We start from the raw sequence: 15,976 nt of genomic DNA, 5'->3' as shown, positions 1-15,976 counted from the left end.
TGTCTTTGTTGTACTAAAGGGCCCCGCGTCGACTCACGTGCGCACGGTGAGCATCATTGATAAGCGGCAGTCGGCGTTCAGCACGAATGGCGCTCCACAGAAGAACCACGCTTTATTCATGCCGCCGCCCAAAGCCGCGCCAGGAAACAGGTACCCGTGTGCTCTTTATCTCCTTTAGTGGTTCTAACTGAAACTTGAAATGTTTAAAAATATGTTAAAAATAAGTTACTACAATCAAGGACGTAGATTTTTCTCTTAATATTGGTGGCGATTAGAGATAAGATTGGGCCGGCCCACGGGTACTGAGCCCGACGCGGCCCGAGCCCGACCAATTAACAATTAACTTAATTTGAGGAACCGAGCCCGAAGCGAACCCGTCAATTTCTTAGTTTTAAACCCATTTCCAGCCTCAATTTTATATTTTTGTTATCAAGGATTGAAAAGTGCTTGAATGTTTGGTGAAGTGCTTGTAGATGCTTGAAGTTGTTGCCATGTTTCACAAGATTGCCCAAAAATGACGCAGACACTGCCTTAGCTTTGGCATTGTATGTATTCCCTCCTGATTAATGACAGCTGGCATTAGTTTGTATGGTATTGTCCTAAGAAGTGTCATCGGCTTGCGTCCAAGGGGACCTGTGCATGCAACATCTAAACAGTGCACAATGAAATGTGTATTAATGCTAGTCCTATGTATCAATTATGGACATTTTCAATGGGCCATGCAAAAAGTAAATGTAGTCTTTCCCAGTGCTAAATTCTAACGGGAAGAACTTTCTGCAAATGAAAATAAAAGCGACATATTACCATCATTTTACTTAACAAGTATACGGAAAGAGATTTGTCTAAGAAATATTTACAAACATTGTTCAAACATGTCATATAAATCCAATGTTTTTCTATTCACGAGTAATATGAAACGATAGCTCATGTAATTTCGTTTTTTATTCAAATCAATATTTTTGTTGTCTTTTTCTTACCACTAAGAGAAGCTAAATAATACACATGCGGATTATGGATTAATTTGATTTATTTTCACATTAATTCTAAATCTTTTCAAAAACTAATTATTCTGGCCCAATCTTACTCAGACCTTAGCTTTGGGCGGCCCCCAAGAAAATTGAGTTTGAGACCCCTGCACTATCTCTCTGTGGATCATTTCTGGTTCTCCATTATCCAGGGTTCCCACGGTTCCTTGAAAAGTCGTAAAAGGCTTTGAATGCATTATTATGAAAATAAGGGCTTGATTGGCATTGAAATGTCATAAATCTAATTTTCGAAAGTCTTAAAAATGTGAACAAATTAATGCAATTTGTATTGTTTGAACCAAAATGATTTATTGAAATTATCAATTGCGTTTTTTAACAATTTATTGGTTTAGTTCGTGGCAACATCGAGTGACCTCAATAATGGAACTATCAGAACGGGCCTTTCATAGCAGACGCATATCATAGGTCTACCCACAATACACATAGCAACTTTGGACAGAGATGTTAACTTTGGACTATGGGAAAGTGTAAATTTAATGAGAAGTTGCCTGTCCAAAGAAGGTTTTTTTGCCATGGCTAAAAGCTGTGCCAGGTGATGTGTGTGAGGCACCATGTATTGTGTGCAAAAAGTACTTTTTTTTGGGGGGTGGGGGGTGGGGGGTGGGGGTGTTCTGTTTCAATTGTGTTATTGTTGTCGACTTGGTCTTAAATTCGACCTCAAAAGGTATTTAAAATGTCTTACAAAGTCCTGAATTTAACTTCATCCAGAACAAAGCTGTAGGAAGGCTGATTATCAGTATGTAATCTACTTCAGTCTGAAACGTCTCCCATGTGCTGTCACCAAGGAAACCCCGTGGAGAAGCCAAAAAGTGCCGAAAGGTTTATGGCATGGAGAAGAAAGAGATGTGGTGCACGGCCTGTCGCTGGAAGAAGGCCTGTCAGAGATTCACCGACTAGGTTCCCCATCCGCCCCTCATGGACTTCCTTGCCCCCTCGGCCTGCAAAACCAGCTGCGCTAGATGGCGCCGGAGCGGGCTTCTTCTTCTTCTTCTGCTTCCTGCAGAGCAGCGGGAGGTTTGACTTTGCTCTCTACACAGAAACAAAAAAAAATGGAGAAAAATGAACTTTTCTGCTGGTTTTGAAACTTTTCTTCAGACTGAGACTTTTTCACTCACTGTTGCTATCAAGGGAGCGGGGGGTAGGATAAATTTGTGTTTGGGTTCAGAGCTTTCAGATGCTATTTTTCAACTTTTGCCACATGTAAATTTTGGTCTACTCGCACCAGCAGCATTGTGTAAGCTATTCTAGACAGGTCACCCAACCTACGTCGCTTTTCATAAAGTTGACCGCGTGTTCTAGTTTTCGTGACCATTTATCGTTCTACAAAAATGCACAAAACCCCACTTGCTACAAACTATTGATTTTTTTCTCCCCTTTGACCTTTCAAACATGCTCAGAGATGTACAGAATATAAGAAATATATTTCCCCGCTCTTCTTGAAGATATGCACCTTGAAGAATGCCGTCAACCTTAACGAGTATCACTGTAAGCCTGAGAGGGAGGAGAGATTATTTTCCAAGCAACGGCTAGTTGCGCTGTGCAATCAGCAGGATTACAACTCGTCGAGTTTTGCTTTAGTTTTGAGGGGAGCGCGGGCGCAAGTGTATTTTATTTTCAATCGACAGCTAATGTTAAGAGATATTAAGGACATTTTGGGGAGCTGAGGAGGGTCTCTTTCATTTACACATAACTGCCCATTGTATTTCCTGACCCCTTCTGACTGATAGGCAGCTGTTATAAAAAGTCTACACAGCCGTGCTCAGATGCCAGATTTTTAATGTGAGACGGCCATCCATGAACTTTTTTAGACGTTTTTCAAAAATACCATATTTCCCGCAATATAAGGCGCACCAGATTATAAAACACACACCCCAAAAACAGTCCTTTGTCATATATTTTTCACACACTATGCAAACTGGGCTACAAGGCACATGGGATTAAAACCACAGTAAGAGCCACCGTATTTATCCATGTACAACTGTTGCTTACAAATCACAAGTTCTAGGGGTAAGGTCGAGCCTAAAAAATCTAGCCTGACACGGGCCCGCCAGTATTAAAACCCGGCCTAGCCCGAGCCCGACAAATTAACATGATTTGAGAGACCAAGCCGAAGCAAACCCAAATTGTCGTATTTTATTTGTGATTCTGGCTAGGGGGGCAGAATCCGTCCTGCGGATCTTCCACTTAAAAAAGAAAAACGCAGAACAGTGACGGGTGGATAATTTAAAAAAAAAAAGGGGCTGCGAGAGAAAAGCCTGGCCCAAACCCAAACATACTGATTGAAATATTAAGTCTTACCCAACCCAAATCAGTACACTGATTGATCAGTTGAAAATTGTCACTGACCAAAATTGCTAAACATGTGGCGGAGCACTGAAACTAACCACTAGACCACGCGTGATACATACAAGAAGGCATTTGATTTCTATCTCTTTATCACATTCTCTTTTTACTCGTTTTGCCAGAAATTTCCTTCTGAAAGATATAAGTAAACGAAAAAAGCACGACGTGAAAAACTACTATTTGGTGTATAGATGAATCGACTTAGCGTCAATTTTCATGTTTCAAGACAAAATTTCTATTTTCTCCATTCTCGTTGTTTCTGGCACAGTGGGTCAAAACAGTGTGACAGTGTGATAAAATCAAATAGCTTTTTGTTTATCATTTGTGTCACTAGTGGTTAAGTGTTGGGACTCTCACCGCGGCAACCTGGATTCGATTTTCTTCGCACACAATGTTTTGCAAGTTTGGTCAGCGATTGATCGATTGTGCACAAATAAGAAATAGCGTAAAACCTCATGTAGTAATGGACAAACATTAATATCGTATGCATTTCTATGCACCATATTTTTCAGAATATAAAGTAGGGGTCGACCAATATGGCTTATTCGAGGCCGTTACAGATTATTAGTATTAAGAGGAGGCCAATAAATTTGGAGCCGATATTCATTTACTATAAAAGCTCAAATATTGGCGTGAGAGATGTTTAATAATACAAAAAAAAAATCAAAGAATATTTGTTAAAAATTCAAAAAAACCTCAATAGCCCTCTGAAGATGCAAGATTCATAGTGTTTATTGTCATATGCATAGTTAAGAACCACAATTTCCTGCACAAAGAAATTCTTTCTTTCCTGTCCACACAGTTGCCAGTGTGATAAATCTAAGAAAATATACATATAAACATAAAAGAATATTAAAAATAGATAAAGACGTTTAGAGAATAAATGAGAATTCCAAAACAATTTACATGACTAATCTTTCACCTAAAGCAGTGCAGGTAATAACTCGTTTAAAGGTAAAAACTTAAATAGATCCCTGTTCCTTTTGCAATAAATAAATCAAAATGTCAATACAACCAACATGACTAAAATTAACTTAAAACTATGGAGGTGGAGAATTGAAAAGTGTAAGCACTCCCATGATAGTCAGATTGACAAACTATTGTTATGATAACAGCTTATCACTTCCACTACAGCGTGTGTTTTATACTTGTGCTTGATTTATGAACTAATTTTAGGATAAAAGCGCATTTATCAGTCTCCACCTGAACGCGCCTCTTTAGAACAAGTTTACACCACTCTTCCTCTCAAAAACATTTCCTATCACAGACACAGGTATGTCGTGACATCTTAGCTGAGCTGCCACTCTAACATTATTGTTCCTGCTTCAATGGCTCCACCCCCGGTCGCTTATCAAATCAGAAGCTGCGAGTGGGTAGCGCAGAAAGAGGAGAGGAGGATTAGGAGCAAGAGAGAGAGTCTCTGCTGCATCTGAGACTTCTCAATCGGCCCGCGGAATCAATTAAAATGCCGACGTCATTATTCTTCAAATTCCCAAATTTCAATGCCGATAATCGACCCGCCCGTTATTTGGTCGACCTCCAATACACCGCACCCGGTTATACATTTGGCCACTTTGGAGGTTTTAGGTGTGCTTTTTATGTCAGAAAATACGGTTTTTGATCTCAGTCGTTTATTGTTGTACTTAAAACCTCCAAAAGGTAAAACTATTCCTTCAAGCGACTATTAATTGCAGCCCCTGCAAGTAATTGGACTGTCTGAAAATTCAACAGAGGACTTTTTATTTCTGTTGTGTTTGATGAGCCCGCTTGCCATTCTTTATTTGTTTGTTTTTATGTCAGCAGACCTGACTTCACTGGAACATTTATTACATTTTTTTGGCGTGTTTTACCCCGCAGGGTGTTTACCCTTTGACCTGATTTATAGGAAGATATTTTCCAAATTTTTGTTCCCCAGACAACATTTTTTTTTTTTTTTGTAATAGGTTTTCTTGATTTATTTTTTTGATGTAACCGCAAATGTATTTTATTTGGAGGTTCAAGCAACACGATAGCGCAGCGAAATAAGAAAAAAAACACAGCCAATGACAATCAATACATTTCTACTCAATTATGGGGCAACTTTGTGATCGGCTGAACAAAGCCCAACGGCTCTCGTCTGTGATTTTAGTTGACGAGACATTTGCGAATATTTGTCGCTTATTACGTTTTCTTTTCCTCAAGACGGGCACGTTTTGAAATGATTGCGTAACTCGTGGGTGACAAGGATGCGGCCCACAGGCCGTATCAGGACCGCCAAAGGTTTAATCTTGTCCGTGAGATGACACTGATAGAAGCAGAAGAGAAAAATGAGCTGCAGTTTGGATGTGTCCACTTGATGTCACCAAAGCCAGGTGCGACTAACAGAGCAACTGGAGCTGTATTTCTTTCTCTTTTTCACTCTCTATTTTCCCCTCTCTCTCTCTTTCTTTCTTTAACTCTCTTATTTCTCCTTCTACCCTCTCTTTCTCTTTCTACCTCTCTCTCTCTTTCTTTTCTCCCTTTCACTTTCCCTCTCTTGTTTTCTCTTTTCGCTTTAACTCTATTTCTCCCCTCACTCTTTTTCTTTATTTTTCTTACTTTCTCCCTATCTCTCTCTCTCTCTCTCTCTCTCTCTCTCTCTCCCTTTTATCTATCTCTATCTTCCTTCCCTCTTTTTGTCTCTCTTTTGCTATCTGTCTCTTTCTCTGTCCCTCTCTTTCAATATTTGTCTCTTTCTCTGTCTGTTTTTCTTTGTCTTTTTCTTCCGATCTCTTTCCCTCTCTTTCTCTCTCATTATATAAATTATATAATATTATGTAATTCTCATTTTCCCTCACTCTCTCACTCTCTCTCTCATTCTCACTAGTCCGTCTTTTTCTACCATGTGGCCCCCGAGCTCAAATGAGTTTGACAGCCATTCAAAAACCCAGGAAGCTCTTGACGCATCTTCACTTAAGTAAATTATATCGCCGTCACTCTTTTGTGTGACTAAATTGTGTTTTCTTCCTTTTTTATTTTAGACCCCGGCAGGCCACATATTCTAAATTGCCACACTTATTTTATTCTTTAACCCTGTTTCTTTCCATTGCCATGGAAACGTGATAAACACACAAGCAGGTGCACTGTGACCTATGTCCTCTGTTGCCATGGAAACCTCCCTTTTTTAATTTTCCTTGATGAAAGTGCATATATTTTATCTCGTTGTTTATCGTCTCGCTCTGCATTTTTTTTTTTTGGGGTTCCAGCAAAGTGATAAGCTAACTTTCTGGTCCTGGAATTGGCTGACCTTCAAACCTCACAAAGTGCCAACGATAAGAACAGAAGAAAAAAAGGAAAGCTACACTTACCTGAATCTAATTGCACTACATTGCACTGCGCAGTCACATTTCCCACCCGCCCCTCTGTCTATATTTTCCACACAGGATTTCAAAGTAATTGTTCTGTTTTCCCCCCATTAACCTTGTTGGAGGGCTGTTGCCTGTTTAGATGAGGTTGACTAGCCTCTTATCATCATCATCATCTAATTCATCTTTAGCCCACAATGTTGTCTCGTTGCATCACGTCTAGCGCCGTGCTAGCCTATGAGAGTCCTAGGGTGCATTCTGTTATTTTTACGTTCTACACCATCCTTTGGTCCTCTACGGCACCGCGATCTTGCTTCTCACTGGCTCACTGTATTTTTGAGACGCAAATTTCCCAAGCATGCACTTTGACTTCTGGTCCACCGGCATGCAGGTTCAGCAGGGGTGTCCATATTTTTTAAAATCCGAAAGGCGGCGTGTGTGAAAAAAAAAGGCTTGTTTTTCTCTCCGGCTAAATATATTGAACACTAAAATCAATCCGATTCGAGCGGATGACGAGTTTGCAACTGTAACAAATTAGCAACAAAGCACTTTTCGACTGGATAAAACTATTACCTAACAAAATGAAGCTAGTCTTGATCTTTGTGTTTGGTACCGACAGGCCACCAGGTGGCACACAAGCCATATTTACCTAGAAGACATAGTTTTTGCCGGTGAATGAAAATGTAAAATACAATAAAATCTAAAAAATGGCGTAAAAAAACAAAAGCTAAACTGCACTTAAGTTCTTAATTTGTGGTTCCTGGAGATTAAAACACACACACACATTGGAACAAAAATGTTTCTGTTTGTTTTCGTAGAAAATAGTAATATTTAGCCATGGGCGCTGGACAAAATGACTGGCAGTAGTGCATCATCGCTTTAAGAGACACATAGGATGGGTAGGACGAAAACTTTGTTGTGCGCATGCGTGCGACAATAATAATGAAACATTATGCATAAAATAGATTAAGCATTAATTTTGAAACCGTAATATTTTATAATTTTATAAATTTATAAATTTATAATTGCCTTAGTTTTTCATTCCACTGTGAACTTTTTACCTTTTATACAAAAAATATAATAGCCAAGCAACATAGAATCCCACAAAAAATAATTTTGTTTCAGTGTAAGAACTAATTAATTGTTATATACAAGAATACACTTTTAGCGTTTTTTTTTTATAACAAACATAATGTGAAACAAAGGATCCCCGAAACACACAAAATATGCATTTTGAATCAAGAGAAAACAAAGCGAAAGTATATAAAAGGCACAGTATTACTTTCAGATTACAGTCAAGATATCACGCCAATAGATCCTGTTTTAACTGTACATCGCTAAAGAATCTTTTATATGGAAGATCATTAAATTATGGATGTTCACTGTTGAGACACTTGATGATAAAAACCTACACAACAAATTGTAATTACCCAAAAATGCTAGCCAAGCACACAGAACAATTTTTTTAGGGGTGGGCAAATCTATGCAACACAGCACGCTCCCCTTAACCCACACCCACTGCGCTTAAGGGAAATTCATCTAGAAAGTTTTCGTTTGCAGTTTTTTTGTACATTGACATATTTACAAAAGAAGTGTTTTGAAACCAATTCATTCATAAATTATCTGCACCGCTTATCCTCAGTAGGATCGCGAGGGTGCTGGAACCCATCCCTGCTATATTCGGGCAGTGGGCAGGGGACACCCTGAACTGGTTGCCAGCCAGTCGCAGGGCACACAGAGAAAGACAACTCACTTGCTCAGTCACACCTAGGGACAATTTGGACCAGCCAATTAACCTGACATGCACGTTTTTGGAATGTGGGAGGAAACCTACGCAGGCACGGGGTGAACATGCAAACTCCACACAGGAAAGTTCGATCTCATGACCTCAGAACTGTGCCACACATGCACTAACCACTGTGCTCCCGTGCTGCCTCTTATTTCGAAGCCATTATACGAAAATAAAGGATGGTCAAGATGAGCAACAATTATCCTATGAAACTGGAGGAGGGAGACAAGTTTAAAGTGGTGAACTTGTTAATATGGGAAAAAGGCCCCTGTATTGTTAATATTTTATCATACATTTGATCAAACCATCAAACAGAAAATTAAATGCGCTTAAAAAAAATTAGTTTTTGTCCGGAGAGCGGGTTTGGCGGTTTTGCTGAATTTTGTCGTAAAATATATGGTATGGCTCTCTCCTGGAAAAAAATCCAAAGATTTAGCTATTATGGCTTTTCGGGTCAAAAATGTTTAGGACCCCTGGCCTAGAAGGAACCCGGCTCCTGATTGGTGGGGAGTCGACTCCTGTTGTTCAGTTCATAGAGCCGTTATGTTGGGAGAAACACATCACTATTGTTAAAGCCACCTCAAGGATTTTGGACACCCTTGGATGACGTGGCGTTTGCACTTCCGCGTATCCGGCTGATCCGCGCATTCCGAGACGGGCTTTGGGAGTTCGTGAACCCAGGTGTGATTTTTTTTTTTTTCACACAACACCTGCAAACCCATTTCCTCAATCAGCTCGTGTAGCTACTGCACGTCAAGCGCCCCGTTTCTTGTTGCACTAACCATCGAGACCGTGATCGCGGCCATCTAGCTTACCTTTCGCCAACGGCGATGCATTTACACTTAAACACAGTAAACTAAAGGCAGGCGTCGCTCGGCGTTAGCGGACACACAAGCAGATGGAATTACAACTTCAGGACTTGTTTATGTACATTCACGGCATCAGGCAAAACATGGCGCTTTTTCATATATTGTTGTTTCTTGTATTAAAAGGAAATGTTTGAAATGTTTTTTTAACAGCACAGATGCTCTGAATGTTTTTTATTTCATGTTGATCTGAGAAACTGTTGTGAACTTCTTAAAGCAGAAGTGAAGTCGAAACATTTCTTTATTTGATGCATCTATTTTTCCAAGCATTTTTTCAATTTTTTCTTCCTTCAGGAGAATTGAGACGACTGCCGTAAATTCCAGACTCCGGAGCGCACCTGAGTAAAATCTGTATGTGCACATTTAAGGAAGACACTCAACTCTTTCTACTATAGTCATATCGCATTTTAAGCCGCAGACTTAAACAGCCATAGAAATGAACTTTGATCTCCATTTCTTACGTTGTAAAATAATCAGCGGTGAAATGTCGAGCACAGAAAAGTAACACATTGTGCCACAATTGAGACACTCGTTTGCAGACGACAGTCAATATTAATTAAATTGGAATCAACCTCTATGCAGGAGTATGACAAAAATATCCTCAATACAAAACTTAATTGTACTGTACTGACTAAAATTCAAAAACCTGTGTAATCACAATAGCCTGTACACTTGCTGTGCCATGCGACTGATTTTAAGCTCCTCCATCCCTGGTGCACGTGACAACGTGATAGAGAGGATACCAAGTATTGGTACTACTAAATAAAAATCATTATACCAGCCGACACAAGTTACTTACTAAGGAGGGGTACACAATAAAAATCGGGCTGACAGTTATTGGTTTGATATCAGCCTAATTTGACATAACAGTTTTCGGCCCAATAGGGAGAATATACTTAATAATTAATCACCTGCTGCCACACTAAAATATTCAGCCTACATTACTTATTGTAATGTTTCCTAGCATCTATGTTTCTGTTGCACTCCTCCATTTATGTTAATGCCAGATGAATTAATTTCGACTGCTGTGCTGTTTGATTAAGGTTGGCACCTGCGGACACACTCAAGTCAAGTCACATTTGTTTGCATTGCCCGTAATCACAAGATATCTCAAAGGACTGCTCAGGATTACAATTGCACCATCGCCTGATCTCAAACCAACATGCGGGCAAGGAAAAACTCAAAACCTTAGCGTGAGGAAAAAAGAAACCTTGAGAAGGGGCCTTACAAGTGGTAATCCCCCTTCCAGGATGTCCTGCATCGAATAGATTTAGCATTAAGTAACTGTACACAAACATCGTGAACGTCAATACAAGAGAACAATAGGTAACATGTTGAAAATTGTCCAGAAAGTCCATGACAGCAATGACGCAGCTTTTCATTTCTTCCACAAACAACTGCCTTAATTGCGGCACAATCTGTTACTTTTCTGCATTAGACATTTCCCTTTTTATTTTATTTTTTTACAAACATAAGAAATCGACATGTATGAGTTCATTTTGCTGGTTGTTTAAGCCTGCAGCTAAAAATCTGGTGCAGCTTGTACAGAAACAAAGTTTTCTTCCTCAATTTTTTTTTAATTAGGTGCACTCTGTAGTCCGGAATTTACAGTAATCACCTGTTTTGAACGATCCAAGGACATAAAGTTTGGCACTACAAGTAGTGCCAACAAGATGAAGTATGCTCAAGCACTTATCTCGAAACAAAATTCCGATTTGTGTTTGTGGAGCAATATCCGCCCGTTTTCGTGCATGTATGACAGCCGCCATTTTGCCACTTTCCGTTGACATAAAAGAATATAACATTTTAAGTGTGAGTCTCTTAGTCAGCTCAAGAATGCCGATTATGCGTCAAGACTGTTTGTTTTTCTGATACCCTGTCACATGAATATCGAAATATCCGCCGCCTGAATTTATTTCTTCAAAACAGTCGAGAAGTTTTATCTTTGACAAAATGCCATTTTTACAGCTGCTTTCCTTCTTATTCACCAGACGCAGTATGACGCACTATTGCAAACACCGTTTGTGATTTGACTTGTGCTTTCTGTTGTAGCTTTGAGGACGAGGGGAGGGAAAAAGGAAAACCTGTTGAATGTAAAACCAACAAAAATAAAGGTTGTTTTTGGTTGTTGTACCTGCCGAAATGTTTATCCCGCCTCTCCTTGTGATTTTTGGCATGTTGCTTTTGACTGTATCATTGACATTGTGGCTTAGAGACCACGTGTGGCTGCACCTAGTCTCTTAGCTGGACTTTTTCATCTGGTCCACCGAAAGAAAATGTTCTGATAATACAATATAATTTAATATAAGTTATTATAATATGCAGTGCCTAGCAAAAGTATTGCCCTCCCGAGAACTTTTTGTCATTTTGCCACATATCAGGCTTCAGAGTTAATGCTAAAAAAACTGAAAATATTTTCTATGAATCAACAACATGTGAGACACAATCATAAGATGCAACCATAATTTTCAACATTTTATAATGTATTTACAAGGGGAAAAAAAACCCGGAATGTAGGTGTTTCAAAAAGATTGCCCCCCCTGCTCTCTCAGTTCAGCCAACTGACTCCAGAAATTCTCTAATGATTTCTGAATGATCCAATGTGCTTAAATGAGTGTGTCAGTGTGTCATTAAGTTTCAGTTGAGATCAAGGGCTATTTTAGTTTGTCTGGCTCTCTTTATTTATCTTTTCATTTCGCTTAGTGATTTAGGACCATTTAATTAATCTAGGCTCATCATTGTTGCATTCAATTGAATGCAGCCAAAATAAGGACTAATAGCTGTTGATGATGACAAAGTCATGGTATGAGAAGGTAAAATAGTTGTTCAACATACTCTTACTGGAGCCTCAGCAGACTCTGCCGCTAGGTTGCAAGTGACCCTATCCGAGCAAAAGAGGAGAGGGGCGACAGCGGTACTAGGAATCAAATGGACTGAACCATTTCAAGGCAGTGGAGTATCGCATTTTATTTTTTAAATCTAGTGTTTTTCATCATATTTAAGCCTATCCTGTCCTTTATGAAATAAAATAAGAGTTTTAAAAATGCTAACATTTTTGGTGGAGCTGGGCTTGCGTTTGCGGGTGCTTGAGCACTCCTTAAAACAGGCTAGTTATGCCAATAGTTTAAATACACCGAAACAGACAGAATTATGAAGACCAAATAACACACCAGGCAGGTCTGTAATAAGAGCAGGGATGGGACACAAGATGATTTTGCAACATTTACTCATCTCCCCAAACACTGTACAAACGATAATATAATCATGGAATGAGCATAAAACTACTGCATACCGCCCCTCTAAACATTCGGCCCAAACAAACTGAAATTAAGACCATTAAAAGGCCTGTTTGAGGTTTGCAAGAAGCCAGTTCAGAGACACAGATAACATGTGAACATGGTGCTCTGATCATAAAATACCATAATTTAACTTTTTGAGCTGAATGTTTTGGTGTAGAAGGAACTATGCACATCACTCTAAAAACACATTACCCACTGTCTAACATGGTGGTGGCAGCATCATGCTCTGGAGTTGCTTTTCTTCAGCAGGGACTAGGACAATTGTAAGTGTATGGGAAGATGGATGGAGCCAAATGTAGGAGGATTCTGGCAGGAAATATTTTAGTCTGCAAGAGAGCTGCAAATTGGGCGCAAATTCACCTTCTGACAGCACAACAGCCCTACACATAAAGCCAAATCTACAATTGAATCCTTTAAAACATCAAACTGAAAATGGACAACATCAGAGCTTGCCACTATCTACCAATGAAACAAAAGAGTATCCCAGCAAGTGATCTTAAGATTTCCCAACAGGAAGAACAAAGTCTAATTGATGAAGCAGGGAAGAAAACTCAAAGGTAATAATGTTTATCTTTTTATTTCTTACACGAGCGGCTGCCTTTTCCAGCAGCTGCCCTATTGTTTTATTGTCTGCTCCTATCTTCGGTGTTTTTTCTTCCCGTTTTGACAACTGCACTATGGATTACTTCTGTCCTATGGGACATGGGTTTTAGCGCACAAAAAATGTGTGTATTCAAGGAATTTCAACTCCTTGCCCTGAAGAATTCTCGTGCCGGCGTGATGAAGGGGCCTATCGTGGCTAGCGGCGTTATAAGTTCGGTACCATCCGTAATCATGGTAAATGCGAACTCACGACCAAATAAGATCATCGAGTGCTGGTGGAAAACATCGAAGCGCACAGGGAGCGCAGTTGCTGTGTTTTGCGGAAACGTGGCTCACGTTTAGCATTCCGGACGCTAACGTGTAGCCACCCGGAGCTATTCCGGCTTCAACGCCGCTAAACAGAGACACAAAAGCCGGGGGGAAATCGGAGAGGAGGCGGACTTGCTAACACGAGGTGGTGTATCCCTGGATTTTCACAAAGAAAAGTCTTCCATCTGCCGCAGGGATGTCGAACTATTGGACTGGCGTGACGTCATCTACTCCGCTACAAGCACCCCTAGGGCATCATGTTAATCTGATAATAAACAACGGGGTAGACTGCTGGAAGTGTGAATTTCCCTACGGGGATGAATAAAGTATCTATCTACATCAACACAAACACAAAACATATACACTTGACACACCCATAAATAACAGAAGGAACAACAGAAAAAAAAAAGTAAAATCGATACAATCAATAAAATAAAAATGGGTGGGGGGGATGCTGGGGGGTGTTTAGACATCAAGTAAAATTTGTGTGATAGGCTTCCATCTTATGTGAATTTCCCTTAGGGGATGAATAAAGTATCTATCTATCTATCTATCTATATCGAATTGATCGAGTTTCAGTTGAAGTCTTGCCGTGATTTTTTCCATAATGTACATTTGCTTTAATTTGTCTCTCCATTGTTTTATGTCAGGAGGTTGTGGTTTCAGCCAGGACACTGTGATCATCTCTTTTGCTACCAGAAGCATAACCTAGTATATATTTCTGTTGACCAGACAGTAATTCTTCTGGCAAAATTCCTAATACATAGGCCATTGTGTCCAACCGCAACTCCCAGCCAACAAGTCATCATTACTGAGATCCATTCTCAGAGCTTTATATAGTTTTGATATAACCCCCTTTATTGATTGTCCTTTTGAATATGATATTAATAATTCCTCAACTTTAGTTGGCTCCTTACATATTTTCCCCCATTCATCATGTTTCTGGAAGTAATGCCTTAGTTGCAAATATTTGTAAAAATAATTTCTAGGTAGGTCAAATTCTTGTTGGAGTTGTTCGAATGATTTCATCGCCTGTCCTTCGAATACTTGGGTAATCAACATCAATCCTTTTTGGGCCCATTTTTCAAATCCTACTTTCATAACCCCAGGTTTAATGTCTGGGTTTTTCGCTATTTTTGTAGCCCTATTCACAGATCTTGATGTATTTTTTTTTATTATTGTTGACCAAGTTTTAATAGTTCCCTCAATCCATTCATTTTGGATTTTTCATTTCTTCCACCTTGTGACTGATATGTATGGTAACGATTTCACAGGCATATTTGGACAAGATCGCTTCTCCATGTCCACCCATATCGTATCTTTGTCTGTAGTAATCCACAAAATAAGTACTTTAATTTGAGCTGCCCAATAGTAATATTTAATATTGGGTAGGTCTAGGCCCCCTTTTTCTTTAGAAGCTAACAGGGTTTTGTATTTTATTCTAGGTTTCTTGTTTTGTCACAGGAATTTTGTTATATCAATTTATTTAACATTTTAAATGTAGATGCCGGGATCAGAATAGGAAGAGATTGAAACAGAAAGAATAGTCTTGGTAATATGTTCATTCTAATTGTTTCTATCCTTCCGATAAGGCTAAAGGGCAAAATTTCCCATCTTTCCAAATCTTTCCTTATTTCCTTTATCAACATTCCATAATTTGCATCAAACAGCTGTGTGGAATGTGGTGCAATAGTCACCCCCAAATATTTAAACTCTTTATTTGTCCATTTGAAATCAAATCTTTCAATCACATCTGTTGGACATTTTCCCAATATCATCATTGCTACTGAATTGCTCTCATTATTTAAATACCCAGCTACTTCTCCATATATTTTAAGGTTCTCCAACAGTGGTGGTATTGATAACCAAGGTTCTTTCAGCATTACCAACAGGTCATCTGCAAACAATGATTTTTTATGTTCTGTTCCTCCTTCATTTAATATCCCCCGTATTTGCTCATTTTGTCTTATTGATTCCGCGAGTGGTTCTATACTTATTGCAAACAAGAGTGGACTTAAGCAGTCCCCTTGCCGGACTCCTCTTTTGATATCGAAGAAATCTGAGCAGTGACCATTTACTCTAAAACGAGATTTAGGATTTTTATAGATTATTTTCATCCATTCTACACATTTTTGAGGGAAGCCAAAAGCTATAAGTGTTTGATGTAAGAAGCTCCATTTCACCCTATCGAAAGCTTTTTGTGCATCCACGCTTAGTAACATTGAGGGTTGGGTCTTAGATATTGTGCTTGTAATTATGTTTAGTATCCTCCTAATATTGTTTGCACCCTGCCTTCCTGGAATTACCCTGATCATTTTTAATTAATTCCTCTATGAATTTCTGCATTACTTTTGCCAGTATGCTTGTAAGAATTTGTAGATCGTTACACAGTAAACTA

General features: G+C 39.2%; 1 protein-coding gene across 1 annotated transcript in view; it reads left to right on the top strand.

Annotated features, from left to right (window-relative positions):
* Positions 1–7,715, top strand: part of slc2a4rg (SLC2A4 regulator) — a 55,274-nt gene extending 47,559 nt beyond the window's left edge. The window contains exons 7-8 of the mRNA XM_088332757.1: positions 20–150; positions 1,832–7,715. Coding sequence (XP_088188883.1) covers positions 20–150; positions 1,832–1,943 — 243 coding nt within the window. The 3' untranslated portion in view covers positions 1,944–7,715. The remainder of the gene's footprint in view (positions 1–19; positions 151–1,831) is intronic.
* The last annotated feature ends 8,261 nt before the right edge of the window (positions 7,716–15,976 follow it).

The sequence above is a fragment of the Urocampus carinirostris genome, chromosome 3, assembly GCF_059441175.1.
Source record: "Urocampus carinirostris isolate Australia breed hairy pipefish chromosome 3, RoL_Ucar_1.0, whole genome shotgun sequence".
NCBI classification, from domain to species: domain Eukaryota; kingdom Metazoa; phylum Chordata; class Actinopteri; order Syngnathiformes; family Syngnathidae; genus Urocampus; species Urocampus carinirostris.
The sequence above is the reverse complement of the archived record's forward strand: the minus strand, read 5'-3'. Positions and strand labels throughout refer to the sequence as shown.